This window comes from Salmo salar, chromosome 10 (assembly GCF_965601325.2).
Source record: "Salmo salar chromosome 10, fSalSal1, whole genome shotgun sequence".
NCBI lineage: Eukaryota > Metazoa > Chordata > Actinopteri > Salmoniformes > Salmonidae > Salmo > Salmo salar.
Window position 1 is genome coordinate 93,538,730 of NC_138300.1, and position 14,783 is coordinate 93,553,512.

The 14,783-nt window shown below is 42.4% G+C and overlaps 1 protein-coding gene across 1 annotated transcript; it reads left to right on the forward strand.

Annotated features, from left to right (window-relative positions):
• Positions 1 to 280: 280 nt before the first annotated feature.
• Positions 281 to 14,412, forward strand: slc28a1 (solute carrier family 28 member 1). Its single transcript, XM_014124831.3, has 18 exons — positions 281 to 450; positions 717 to 796; positions 884 to 960; positions 1,522 to 1,613; positions 1,861 to 2,050; positions 2,155 to 2,296; positions 2,601 to 2,714; positions 3,120 to 3,194; positions 3,291 to 3,371; positions 3,511 to 3,591; positions 9,054 to 9,179; positions 9,297 to 9,427; positions 9,553 to 9,721; positions 10,056 to 10,253; positions 13,222 to 13,303; positions 13,411 to 13,509; positions 13,666 to 13,771; positions 13,874 to 14,412. Exons 1-18 carry the CDS (start codon positions 447 to 449, stop codon positions 13,983 to 13,985), a joined length of 1,959 nt encoding a protein of 652 aa, XP_013980306.2. The 5' UTR covers positions 281 to 446; the 3' UTR covers positions 13,986 to 14,412.
• Positions 14,413 to 14,783: the final 371 nt, after the last annotated feature.

Here is a 14,783-nt window from a genome sequence, read left to right on the forward strand (position 1 = left end):
ATATAGAGGATAGGGTGGAGGGTTTACCAGATAGACATTCTAAAATAATCCACTATACTGTATGGACTCTTTAGTAGGAATTTAACCCTAACAAAGTCAGTTATGTCTAATCAACCATTGCATATTGGATGTTATTACATGGTTAGGCCTAAGTCTAAAATCGTATCTGTTATTTATTTTTGCTGAATGGGCAAAGTGGAGTATTTGGTTTCCAAAGTAAACAGATTGCCTCTAATCTAATATTTCTTTTAAATGGTCTATCAATAAATGAATCCCAAAACTTGCCACATGCATGCCTACGTCAAGGACTGCCTGAGAAACTGATTAAAGCTTCTCTTGAACTTGTCTGTTAATTAATGATAAGATTTCTCAAGGAGGGCAGAGTATATTTTCCGGCACAGTATTTTGCAACATAGCATTCGTCACACAGACTAAGAGCACGCACAATGAGTAAGTTAATGGCATTCCTGTTTTCCTGAATTGAACGTTTAAGGAAGTTTTGAATAGAACGTGTGTTTTTTAGGACTGTTTTCCACAAGATGACCATGAGGATAGTGTTTGAATGCTTTCGCCCTCACTGGGTGCTAGAATCTCAACGTGTTTCACAGAGGAAATACAGACTTAAGCTGTGACGTTTTTGGCTCCTTTGAGTGTGGAGAACACATTGTTTTTCAAACAGCTAATACAAATGACTAAACATTGCCTCCCTTTTTCAGCGGAAGCCACTGGTACAGCGCTTAAAGTTGTGTCTCATGTTAATGGACTTGGGGTGGTCAATGAGGGATTTGAAACACAGGTAGGTAAAGAAAAAATTGCATGCTTACATTTTTCAACATGTACAGTATGTGACTTGATGAATAAACAGACACTTCATTCCTCTCAGGAGGATGACATTTCAGTTAGTAACAGAAGCAGTATCAAAGAGGAGCGCTCAAGAAAAGGATTCAGATTATATTTAAGGTATGCCAGTCAAACTAAAGGGCTAAAGTTTGTAGTGTTTATTGTGGTGCACACACATCAGCATAACGTTTTGAATGTTGATTCTGAGAAACAGATTTAATCAACACCTCATTGCAGGGATGTAGAACACAATTACACTACAGTACTTCACAGCAAAAGTTTGACTCAAATAAAAATTAGTTTAGTTTTGTCTCACCCACTCAATAACATGGTGTTATTAGTATCAGTAAATGTTCTGTACATTGTGCAGAGCGAGAGAGACAAAACAATTTTTCTGCAATGTTTTTATTTGATTGAATTCCAACCTCAGATAATCTTCTTGTCCCTGCTTTTATCTTGAGCTATCCTATTTCATAAAGTCCTCTTCATGTTTATGAAGTCATAAGAGAAACCTCCCAATATAAATACAAGGAAGCGTAGTCCATTACCTGACGCCACGTCATGCTATTGTGCAGAAAAGAAAGACAAGTTGTAATGTCTTTGTTGATTATTAGATCAATATAAGAATGGTTGTTTGTAATATGCCGTGGTAACTAACCTGTTCTTTGATTGGTTCTTTAGTAAGGTTTCCAAGCCTCTTAATGCCACAGAGGATTACTTTAATACTCACGCCAAAACCATCAAATACATTGTACTGGGCTTGCTCGGAGCAGGTATTTTATTTGAATTTAACCCTAACAAATGTACATATTGGGCTTCTAATTTACAAACTCATTGCTAATTATAGGTGTTGACTTTTGTGCAAATACCAGAAAATAAAACCAGATTGAATGAGAAAATTGTACTCTATCCTATGAATTATCCTATGAAAGTGAAATGTTCTAAGAATCAGTCCCCTGACAATTGCTGATCACAACAATGTGATGCTCTTTTGATGTTACCTTTGTTTCTATATCACAGGCTACGTGGCATACTTCATCACAGCCTGCGTATTGGACTTTGAGAGAGCCACTGCCCTTGTGGTCCTCACCAGTTTGGCAGTTGTCGCCAAAGCCTATGACCTTGTGAAGACATACCATGGAGATAACATAACCAAATGTTTCATACCAGCTCAAAGATGCTTCAACAACTTCCGGAGATGGATAATAGGGTAAGCAGCTATTTCATATGGACACTTTAAATGGTCTGAGAAAATGAATTAATTGGTGAGTGTATTTTTCTCTGTTGACTGAGAGTCTGTTGTGGGTTCTTTAGAGTTTTCGTTGTTGCGGTGCTGTTCCTGCTAGTGACTTGGCTCGTTGTGGACACAAGCAAGCGACCAGAGCAGCTCATCTCATTTGGAGGGGTCTGCATGTTCATTCTAGTCATTTTCATCTTCTCAGCCCACAGGACAGAGGTAAGCTTAACGTCACAGCAAATCGCTCCGATCCCATCACAGAATGAGAGTGGACAGGCTTTCCCATAATGCATGTCTACCTGTAATAACACATAATTGGTTCTAACTGCTTATCTATGACTGTTTTCTTTAGACTTTGAATTTCCTGTGGACTAGATTTGGCCTTGTATGTCTTTTACCAGTTACGCCTAGCACTTCCTTCCATTGACTCACCAATTTATGGAGAATCCCTTGTTAAACAATAATGCATATCCAAACATTGTTTGAAGAGTATGTCAAGTGTGTTTGTTTGTCTCTGTTTCAGGTGGCATGGAAGTCAGTTTTTTGGGGTCTTGGTTTACAATTCTGTATCGGACTGTTTGTCATAAGGACAGAGCCAGGACTCACAGCCTTCCAATGGCTTGGAGAACAAGTGCAGGTATCCTTGTTGCTGAAGTGCTCCTTATCTTAAAGGAGTATACCTTGACTACCTGGAAGTTGTCGTTGTATCTGGGAGGTCCCTCTTTTATGAGGCATTGTGAAATCTTATGGTTGGCCCATGAAGCTATTTACAACCACTTTTTACATTTATTTTTATTTCACCTTTATTTAACCAGGTAGGTCAGTTGAGAACAAGTTGTCATTTACAACTGCGACCTGACCTCTAATCTACAGACTCTCTAATCTAAAACTGCTATTTTGTCTTAACCATTGATTTGAGACAGTATTATGTAAGTAACAATTGTAGCTAGTTGCATGGAATGACAAACTATTGAGCATCATTGTTGACATGAATACAAATGAGCAGACAATCATCTTTTCTCTCTTGTTTTTTAAATTTCAGATATTCTTGAACTACACAAAAAACGGGTCATCATTTGTTTTTGGACCACTAGTATCCAACATCTTCGCATTTCAGGTCAGTGAGCAATAGTTCAGTAGACGTACTAGAAACATTTATTTATTTGATAATGAATCCAGGATTGATCAATATATGTCCCTGTTCCTTCTCCAGGCTTTGCCCATTGTGATATTCTTCAGCAGTGTGATGTCAGTCCTTTATTTCCTTGGAATAATGCAATGGCTCATCATTAAGGTAAGAGACCTTCAAACATTAAGCCCTATATGAAGCTTCTGTGTTAGGTTTGGTCACAGTCATATACATATGGCTCTAGGTTTGTGTGTGTACTGTATAATTTATGTTTACAAGAAACCATGTGTTTTTCCCCTTTCAGATCGCATGGGTAATGCAGATAACGATAGGAACCTCACCCACTGAGACCTTGAGTGTTGCAGGCAACATATTTGTTGGACAGGTACATTTGCCTGTTTGTAGTCGAGGGTATTTCAGTTCCTACTTCAATATAAGAATTATTGGAGGATACATATTCTTAAGATAACACCATTGTAGTAATTACACTAAGTGATGTTTACACTTCACAATGTCTTACAAAGTAATATTGATGAGGATTAGGACATACAAAGTTGATTTATCGTTTAACAGATTACATTTTTTGAAAAGTGAGGCGAGCGAATAAAAACAAAATATGACAAAATACAATACAATTTGTAAAAATACTAAATAACCTTAGTAAAACACCTAGTGACCTTACCAAGAGATTTTAGTGTCACGTCCTGACCAGTAAAGGGGTTATTTGTTATTGTAGTATGGTCAGGACGTGGCAGAGGGTGTTTGTTTTATGTGGTTTGGGGTTTGTTGGGATATGTTCTTCTGTAAGAGGGGTGTTTGTTTTATGTGTTCCGGGGTTTTGGGATATTGTTCTATGTTTTGTATTTCTATGGTTTTTCTATGTTGTGTATTTCTTTGTTGGCCTGGTATGGCTCTCAATCAGGAACAGCTGTACATCGTTGTTGCTGATTGGGAGTCATACTTAGGTAGCCCTTTTTTCACCTGTCTTTTGTGGGAAGTTGTTTTTGCACTGCTGTGTTTAGCCTGCAAGACTGTTTGTTGTTCGTTTGTTTTCTTGTTTTGTTATTTAGTGTCTCAATAAAAGTAAATATGAGCACTCAACCCGCTGCGCCTTGGTCTACTCCATACGACGACCGTTACATTTAGCCTTTTGAATAAGGGTTTTGGAATGACAGTCACAGGGACCACAGTTTGAGTCCTGGTCAGGGTAACCCCCTAATTATCCCTCGAGAACTCAAGGGGATTTAGCACATTGTGATGTGGACAATAAAAGGCCACTCTAAAATGTGATTTTTTTTCACACAACACAATGCCATGGATGTCTCAAGGTTTGAGGGAGCGTGCAATTGGCATACTGACTGCAGAAATGTCCACCAGAGCTGTTGCCAGAGAATGTAATGTTATTTTCTCGACCAAAGTCGTTTTAGAGAATTTGAAAGTATGTCCAACCGGCCTCACAACCGCAGACCACGTGTAACCATGCCAGCCCAGGACCTCCACACCCGGCTTCTTTCCCTGCGGGATTGTCTGACACCAATTGTGGGTTTGCACAACTGAAGAATTTCTGCACCAACGGTCAGAAACCATCTCAGGAAAGCTCATCTGCGAGCTTGTCATCCTCACCAGGGTCTTGACCTGACTGCAGCTCGGCATCGCAACTAACTTTATTGGGCAAATCGATAGCCACTGGCACGCTGGAGATGTGTTCTCTTCCCAGATGAATCTCGGTTTCAACTGTACCAGGAAAATGGCAGACGGCATTGTGTGGGCAAGCGGTTTGCTGATGTCAACGTTGTGAACAGAGTGCCTCATGATGGCGGTGGGGTTATGATATGGGCTGGCATAAGCTACGGACAACGAACACAATTGGATTTTATTAATGGCAATTTGAATGCACAGAGATACTGTGACGAGATCCTGTGGCCCATTGTCGTACATTCATCCGCCTCCTTCACCTCATGTTTCAGCATGATAATGCACAGCCCCATGTCGCAAGGATCTGAACACAATTCCTGGAAGCTGAAAATGTCCCAGTTATTCCATAGCCTGCATACTCACCAGACATCACCCATTTAGCATGTTAGGGATGCTCTGGATTGACATGTACAACAGTGTGTTCCAGTTCCCACCAATATCGGGGCAGCAGGTAGCCTAGTGGTTGGAGTATTGGGCCAGTAACTGAAAGGTTGCTAGATCGAATCCCCGAGCTGACAAGGTAAAAATCTGTCATTCTGCCCCTGAGCAAGGCAGTTAACCCACTGTTCCCAGGCCATCATTTTAAATAAGAATTTGTTCTTAATGTAACGGTCGTCGTAGGAAGTGGACAAAGGCACAGCGGGTTGAGTGCTCCTTTTAACTTTTAATAAAGAACACTGAAAATACAAAACAAGAAAACGACTGGACGACAAACAGTAATGCAGGCTATACACAGCTATGCACAAAACACCCTCCCACAATTCCCATAACAAACACAGGACCTTCAATCAGAGGCAACAAAAAACAGCTGCCTCCAATTGAAGGCCCCAATCCCAATGACCTAAACATAGAAATAGAATGACTAGACAGAACATAGAAATACACTAACATAGACCAAAACCCCGGAATACATAAATCAAACACCCCTCTACATAAACACACACCCTGAACCATATAAAACAAATACCCCCCTGCCACGTCCTGACCAAACTACAATAACAGATAACCCCTTTACTGGTCAGAACGTGACAGTACCCCCCCCCAAAGGTGCAGACCCCGGAAGCACCTCACACAAATATATTTTTTTAAATAAACACAAAAACAAACCCCCCCAAACTAAAGGGAGGGAAGGGAGGGTGGCTGCCGTCACCGACGGTTCCCGTGCTACACCCCCCCCCCAAACCTCCTACTGTGGAGGTGGCTCAGGCTCAGGCCTTAGTCCCCCACCTAACCAGTCCACCCCTGCTGAATACCTCGGCCTGAAGCGCGTCACTGTAGACCTTGGACTGTAGGGCGACTCTGGGAGCTCCGGACTGTTGGGCGACTCTGGGAGCTCCGGACTATAGGGCGACTCTGGGAGCTCCGGACTATAGGGCGACTCTGGGAGCTCCGGACTGTAGGGCGACTCTGGGAGCTCCGGACTGTAGGGCGACTCTGGGAGCTCCGGACTGTAAGCCGTCTCACTCGGTTCCGGACTGTAGGCCGACTCACTCGATTCCGGACTGTAGGCCGACTCACTCGATTCCGGACTGTAGGCCGACTCACTCGATTCCGGACTGTGGGCCGACTCACTCGGTTCCGGACTATGGGCCGTCTCACTCGGTTCCGGACTGTGGGCCGTCTCACTCGGTTCCGGACAGTGGGCCGTCTCACTCGGTTCCGGACAGTGGGCCGTCTCTCTTGGTTCCGGACAGTGGGCCGTCTCTCTTGGTTCCGGACAGTGGGCCGTCTCTCTACGGGGCATTGTCGCCGGAAGCTCTGGACGAGGCACTGTTGCCGGACACTCTGGACGAGGGACTGTTGCCGGAAGTTCTGGACGAGGCACTGTTGCCGGAAGTTCTGGACGAGGCACTGTTGCCGGAAGTTCTGGACGAGGCACTGTTGCCGGACACTCTGGACGATGCACTGTTGCCGGAAGGCCTGGTGCGTGGGGTTGGCTTAGGACGCGCCAAACTAAGGAAACGCACCACAGTGATACTACGAGGAGCAGGGACAGGACGAGCTGGACTGGGCTGACGCACTGGAGGCCTGGTGCGTGGGGTGGTAGTGGAGGTACCAGACTGGAGACACGCACCCCAAGGCTAGTGCGAGGATCAGGAACAGGACGAGTTGGACTGGGCTGACGCACTGGAAGCCTGGTGCGTGGGGCTGGTACTGGAGGTACCAGACTGGAGACACGCACCTCAGGGCTAGTGCGAGGAGCAGGAACAGGACGAGTTGGACTGGGCTGACGCACTGGAAGCCTGGTGCGTGGGGCTGGTACTGGAGGTATCAGACTGGAGACACGCACCCCAAGGCTAGTGCGAGGAGCAGGAACAGGATGTACTGGACTGGGCTGACGCACTGGAAGCCTGGTGCATGGTGCTGGCTTAGGATACGCCAGACTGGAAACACGCACCTCAGGGCTAGTGCGAGGAGCGGGAACAGGATACACTGGGCCGTGAAGCATTACTGGAGGTCTGGAGCACACAACCCCTACGGGCTGAGTTCTCACTCGAGCATGGCACTTGCGAGGGGCTGGAATCATTCTCACCGGACTGTTCGTGCGCATAGGCAAGATCGTGCGCACTTCCGCATAGTACGGTGCTCCTTTGATCCTCTGTTCCCCATAATAAGCACAGATAGTTGGCTCAGGTCTACTGCCTGCCCTAGCCAAACTACCCGTGTGCCCCCCCAAAAATTTTTGGGGGGGCTGCCTCTCCGGCTTCCTTGCCAGCCGTGTTCCCCAGTAGCGTTCCCAGTCTTCTTTAGCCTTCCTCCATGGGCCCTCTCCGGCCAGAATCTCCTCCCAAGTCCACGACTCTAGATAACTCCTCTGCTGCTCCTTCCTCCGCTGCTTGGTCCATTGTTGGTGGGAGGTTCTGTAACGGTCGTCGTAGGAAGTGGACCAAGGCGCAGCGGGTTGAGTGCTCCTTTTAACTTTTTAATAAAGAACACTGAAAATACAAAAAAAGAAAACGACTGGACGACAAACAGTAATGCAGGCTATACACAGCTATGCACAAAACACCCTCCCACAATTCCCATAACAAACACACTCCTAATTATAGAACCTTCAATCAGAGGCAACGAAAACAGCTGCCTCCAATTGAAGGCCCCAATCCCAATGACCTAAACATAGAAATAGAATGACTAGACGGAACATAGAAATACACTAACATAGAACATAGACCAAAACCCCGGAATACATAAATCAAACACCCCTCTACATAAACACACACCCCGAACCATATAAAACAAATACCCCCCTGCCACGTCCTGACCAAACTACAATAACAGATAACCCCTTTACTGGTCAGAACGTGACACTTAACTGACTTGCCTAGTTAAATAAAGGTTAAATAAAAAAATATCCAGCGACAGTCATTGAAGAGGAGTGGGACAACATTCCACAGGCCACAATCAACAGCCTGATCAACTCTATGTGGAGGAGATGTGACGTGCTACGTGAGGCAAATGGTGTTCACACCAGATACTGACTGATTTTCTGATCCACACACCTACCTTTTACAAAATATATATCTGTGACCAAGAGATGCATATCTGTATTCCCAGTCATGTGAAATCCATAGATTAGGGCCTAACAAATGTTTTTCAATTGACTGATTTCCTTATATGAACTGTAACTCAGTAAAATCTTAACAAATTAACAAATGATTAATTTGATTCACATAATTCGGTCCACCATGATTGCTCAAATCATGTGAATCAAATTATTCATTTGTTTATCGCGAACAGTCATTTTAGGAATAAAATATTTAGCTAGCCTTCGTTTTGGATTATGTGGCTGCAAAACTTGTTTTGTAGATGCTTCAAGTTGATTTGGGCATTCAATTTATGGGACATTGCAATTCAATTAAACACTTCTAAGGTAAGATAAATACGGCTAAACTAAAAAAGGTACATTTCCTGTAGAAAATGTGTGCTTGCTTCAGCTGTTTAAAAATATTTGTATGGTAATTGTTCATTTCGTCAAATTCTTTTGTAAATTCATTGATTCAAATGAATCGTTCCAATCATTATTTAAAAAAAAAGTGAAGCGGGGCATCCGTTAAACATTAAATCAACTTTGTTAGGCTTAGCTGATTCTATCCACTTGCTGTGTAGAATTCTTTATTAAAGCATTCCGCTTTATAATGTTTTCTTCATCAGACTGAAGCCCCATTGCTGATTCGCCCCTATTTGATGGACATGACCAAATCTGAAGTGCATGCTGTCATGGTTGGAGGCTTTGCCACCATTGCAGGAAGTGTGATGGGTGCATTCATCTCATTTGGCGTAAGACCAAAGAGTCATCCCTCCAATGCACCCAGTTTTTCATCTTTTGTCTCAGTTAATTCTAATATGACTGATCTTCATCGTTATGTGAGATTGAGATTGCTCAATGCCCCACAGATTGATGCATCCTCTCTGATATCTGCCTCTGTAATGGCTGCCCCATGTGCCTTGGCAATCTCCAAGCTGTCCTATCCGGAGACAGAAGAGAGCAAATTTACATCAGAGCAAAATATCAAAGTGGCTTGTGGGTATGTGTTTTTGTGTTTTGTGTGTATGTGTATGTGTTTGCCATTTACCGAATGTATTCCCCTGCATTTTGTTGTATATATAGTAGACTTTCTGTGGTTCATATTGGGCTGTCTTAACTCCCCAGTGATGAACAGAACATTTTGGAAGCAGCTAGCAGTGGAGCATCTACATCAATATGCCTTGTTGCTAATATAGTTGTCAACTTGATAGCATTTCTTGCGATACTGGCATTCATCAATGCATCTCTTGGCTGGCTGGGAGGCCTGGTGGGATTTCCCTCTATCACATTTGAGGTATGCTCCAGGCAGCTCCACATACCTTAATCCCATTTCACATTCAAAGATCCTTCTGTCTTGAATTGACACCGATGACTAACCCAGTACTTCGTGATGAGTGATGGACATGCTTTGGCATTTTTTTATTTAACAGCATGTGATGCATGGCTGAATAATTGTGCACATCAGAAAATAAGATAAGATAATTATTTCAATGTGCCTTGGTAAGATGTCCAAATCACCGAAATGTGTAAAATAATTCAGATTAGAATATCTAAAGTTGATACTTTATGGACTGGAAATTATTAACCCCGTTATTAACCCTTGCTCTTGCTGCACTTTGCACCCATAGATAATCTGTTCCTATGTGTTCATGCCTGTGGCCTTCATGATGGGGATACCATTTGAAGAGAGTTTCATAGTAGCAGAACTCATCGGCACCAAGCTCTTCCTCAATGAGTTTCTGGCATATCAGAAGCTGTCAGAGTTGAAGAGTAACAGAGTCAACGGCCTGGATGAAATTATTGGCGATGAGAGGCAATGGATCTCAGTGCGTATGCTTTCTCCACTCTTATAATTAGTGTACAAATACTGTATGTGCTTATTGGAAATTATTATGTGCATAAAATCATAAATACTACTGTACATGCATACTGTAGTATTACTGATTATTCCCAAAACGTGGATGTGGACACTGTTGGGGTTCGTTCCTTGTTCCTTGTCATTCATTGGCTCATTGGTGAAATTAGCATTATGACAATAGCTTTAATTAAATAATTCAAAATCCTTTATTAATGCAATTGCAGACAGAAGTTGACAACAGGAACATAGCACACATGTTTCCGAGTAAGTTCTGCAAAATAGAAAAGGTCCCAAGTTATTTTATTAAACCCGAAGTCCATCCCTAGTGATGTCACTGCATACGTCGTTACCTTCTACTCATCAGACCAAGCCCATGCATACACAGCTATATAAACTTGCAAGAGAGATACAATAGTTCCAGTGTTTTCTAAGGCCTAGGCAGTAAATGTCCACTCCACAAGTTGATTAATTGTGGAATGTCTGACTAGTCTCTTATCTCTTACACTCCCCTGCAGAGTTCTGTCTCAGTCACACATTTCTCAGAACGTTTCTTTATAAGAGGCAGAGAGACTAGAAAACAACTGTGGAACAATATTAAACCTCTATAATGAATATATATACAGTGAGGGAAAAAAGTATTTGATCCCCTGCTGATTTTGTACGTTTGCCCACTGACAAAGAAATTATCAGTCTATAATTTTAATGGTAGGTTTATTTGAACAGCAAGAGACAGAATAACAACAACAAAATCCAGAAAAACGCATGTCAAAAATGTTAGAAATTGATTTGCATTTTAATGAGGGAAATAAGTATTTGACCCCTCTGCAAAACATGACTTAGTACTTGGTGGCAAAATCCTTGTTGGCAATCACAGAGGTCAGACGTTTCTTGTAGTTGGCCACCAGGTTTGCACACATCTCAGGAGGGATTTTGTCCCACACATCTTTGCAGATCTTCTCCAAGTCATTAAGGTTTCGAGACTGAAGTTTGGCAACTCGAACCTTCAGCTCCCTCCACAGATTTTCCATGGGATTAAGGTCTGGAGACTGGCTAGGCCACACCAGGACCTTAATGTGCTTCTTCTTGAGCCACTCCTTTGTTGCCTTGGCCGTGTGTTTTGGGTCATTGTCATGCTGGAATACCCATCCACGACCCATTTTCAATGCCCTGGCTGGGGGAAGGAGTACAAAAAAAATACAAATGTATGAAATGTATGCATTCACTACTGTAAGTCGCTCTGGATAAGAGCGTCTGCTAAATGTCTAAAATGTAAAATGTAAAAAAAAAAAATGAGGTTCTCACCCAAGATTTGACGATACATGGCCCCGTCCATCGTCCCTATGATGCGGTGAAGTTGTCCTGTCCACTTAGCAGAAAAAAACCCCAAAGCATAATATTTCCACCTCCATGTTTGACGGTGGGGATGGTGTTCTTGGGGTCATAGGCAGCATTCCTCCTCCTCCAAACACGGCGAGTTGAGTTGATGCCAAAGAGCTCCATTTTGGTCTCATCTGACCACAACACTTTCACCAGTTGTCCTCTGAATCATTCAGATGTTCAATGGCAAACTTCAGACGGGCATGTATTCTTGAGCAGGGGGACCTTGCGGGCGCTGCAGGATTTCAGTCCTTCACGGCGTAGTGTGTTACCAATTGTTTTCTTGGTGACTATGGTCCCAGCTACCTTGAGATCATTGACAAGATCCTCCCGTGTAGTTCTGGGCTGATTCCTCACCGTTCTAATGATCATTGCAACTCCACGAGGTGAGATCTTGTATGGAGCCCCAGGCCGAGGGAGATTGACAGTTCTTTGTGCTTCTTCCATTTGCAAATAATCGCACCAACTGTTGTCACCTTCTCACCAAGCTGCTTGGCGATGGTCTTGTAGCCCATTCCAGCCTTGTGTAGGTCTACAATCTTGTCCCTGACATCCTTGGAGAGCTCTTTGGTCTTGGCCATGGTGGAGAGTTTGGAATCTGATTGATTGATTGCTTCTGTGGAAAGGTGTCTTTTATACAGGTAACAAACTGAGATTAGGAGCACTCCCTTTAAGTGTGGCTCCTAAATCTCAGCTCGTTGCCTGTATAAAAGACACCTGGGAGCCAGAAATCTTTCTGATTGAGAGGGGGTCAAATACTTATTTCCCTCATTAAAATGCAAATCAATTTCTAACATTTTTGGCATGCGTTTTTCTGGATTTCTTTGTTGTTATTCTGTCTCTCACTGTTCAAATAAACCTACCATTAAAATTATAGACTGATAATTTCTTTGTCAGTGGGCAAATGTACAAAATCAGCAGGGGATCAAATACTTTTTTCCCTCACTGTATATATTGTTAATCTGTATTCTAGGACCCTGTCAATGTAAGGAGGGAGGGGTCTTACAACCCCTCTCCTTCTCTTAATAGAACATAAGCACAATCAATTATTATAATACATCAAACATTTGGTACAGCCCCTATCATGACCCCTAGGTGAACCCCTGACAACACATGTACATTCCTCCATATGTGTAAGACCTTTGTATTGACCTGTGTACTATGGAAGTATCTTTGATACTCTGTAAGTGTATCTTACATTTTTGTCATTTAACAGACACTTTTATCCAGAGCGACTTACAGTTAGAGCATTCATCTTAAGGGCTCCCGAGTGTCGCACCGGTCTTAGGCACTGCATCTCAGTGCTAGAGGTGTCACTACAGACCCTGGTTTGATTCCAGGCTGTATAACAAGGGTGGGGGTGGCGAACAATTTGCCCAGCGTCGTCCGGGTTAGGGTTTGGCTGGGCTAGGCCGTCATTGTAAATACTCTTTTTTTTTCTTAATTGACTTGCCTAGTTAAATAAAGTTGAATTAAAATAAAATAAAGATAGCTAGGTGAGATAACCACATTACAGTTGTAGCACAATCTTCTAACATACTGAGTTTCTACATTTACAGGTCAGATCAGAGATCATCTGCACTTATGCTCTGTGTGGATTTGCCAATTTCAGCTCACTAGGGATGGTAATTGGAGGCCTTTGTGAGTATAAGATTCCACACTTTGTACCACCTTATCTTTCTCCATGTGTTGCCATCCATCAGAATGTATTTTTAACAATTTCCATATTTTGTGATGTTACTTTATAGCCTCCATATGCCCATCCAGAAGAGCCGACATCTCCTCTTTAGTATTGAGAGCCCTGTTCACTGGGACCTGTGTGTCTCTGATTAATGCCTGTATTGCAGGTCTGTGCTTATTTTCACTTCAAAACTATTCTTAATATCAGTTTCCTCATCATCTGCCCTCTCCTGGATGTGTCATCTCACACATTTATTTTTAGATTAGTATGTGCAGGAGTGCAGGAGCATCATGCTTACTTTGTTTCTTTGTGACCTCTCCAGGTATTCTCTTTGTTCCTCCTCTTGACTGTTTGGATGTTTTCAGGACGTCCTTTTTCAACACCACAAATATAGACCTACAAAACTGCTGTACTGATCTCTTTGGAAGGTAGGTTTGCACAAGTACCTCAGTGAAAGAGGGGTTAGGAGCTGGATATAACATGTTTCTCTACAGATCATTCTCCAAATCTAACCAAATACTTTGTTGCAGCACTGTGAACAATGGGACCATCTCATTTGAGGGCTCCTGGAGCACGGTGACCAACGCCACTTTGTACTTTACGAACTGCTGTGATCTCTTTGATTATACAGATTGTAACTAGGTCTTCCTGTAAGTCCTTTTATGTGTTAATTACCAGTGAGTAGATCAACTCATTCAGCTCTTTGTATGTACAGTATATATTATGTTTCATAACTTTTTTCACATTTGATTGTATATATTTATACTATAATTAATGTAGATTAAACTCCATCCAGAGATTACAAAATGAAGATAAAGCTTGTACAGATAAAACAAGTCCTTTAACAGTTTATTTTAATTTTATTTATGATAAATATAGTTCTTTAGTTCTAAAGATTCACTCTTTCATTCAAAGAGTCAGAGAACAGATATATTGGAAATCAATGCAAAGAAATGCTGAAATGTGCTAAATAAGGATTGTAAATTGTAAGAGTGGATTATTTGCATTGAGTAAATCAGTAAGTCAAATTCTGCACTGTATCTAAATAAACAGTATGTAAAAATATGAATATGAACGTTTGACATGAATTGTATGTACACTTTTATTTTACAAAATCACAACATAACGTACCAGATATTACAGTGTCAGGGACATTAATTTCAGTAGCATTCTGCCAACATATCAAACACTCTTAATCCCTCTTGCACTCACTCACTCACTCACTCACTCACTCACTCACTCACTCACTCACTCACTCACTCACTCACTCACTCACTCACTCACTCACTCACTCACTCACTCACTCACTCACTCACTCACTCACTCACTCACTCACTCACTCACTCACTCACTCACTCACTCACTCACTCACTCACGTACATACTGTACGCTGCAAACTAGTGACAATATCCCCATCCCACCCCTCCCCCAGAAGTGTGA

Bases quoted from the DNA above. Each gene is read 5' to 3' on its own strand.
- slc28a1 (XM_014124831.3), top strand. The intron at 9,722-10,055 runs GTATGCTCCAGG...TTGCACCCATAG, and splicing joins TTCCCTCTATCACATTTGAG to ATAATCTGTTCCTATGTGTT. The intron at 13,510-13,665 runs GTCTGTGCTTAT...TGACCTCTCCAG, and splicing joins GATTAATGCCTGTATTGCAG to GTATTCTCTTTGTTCCTCCT.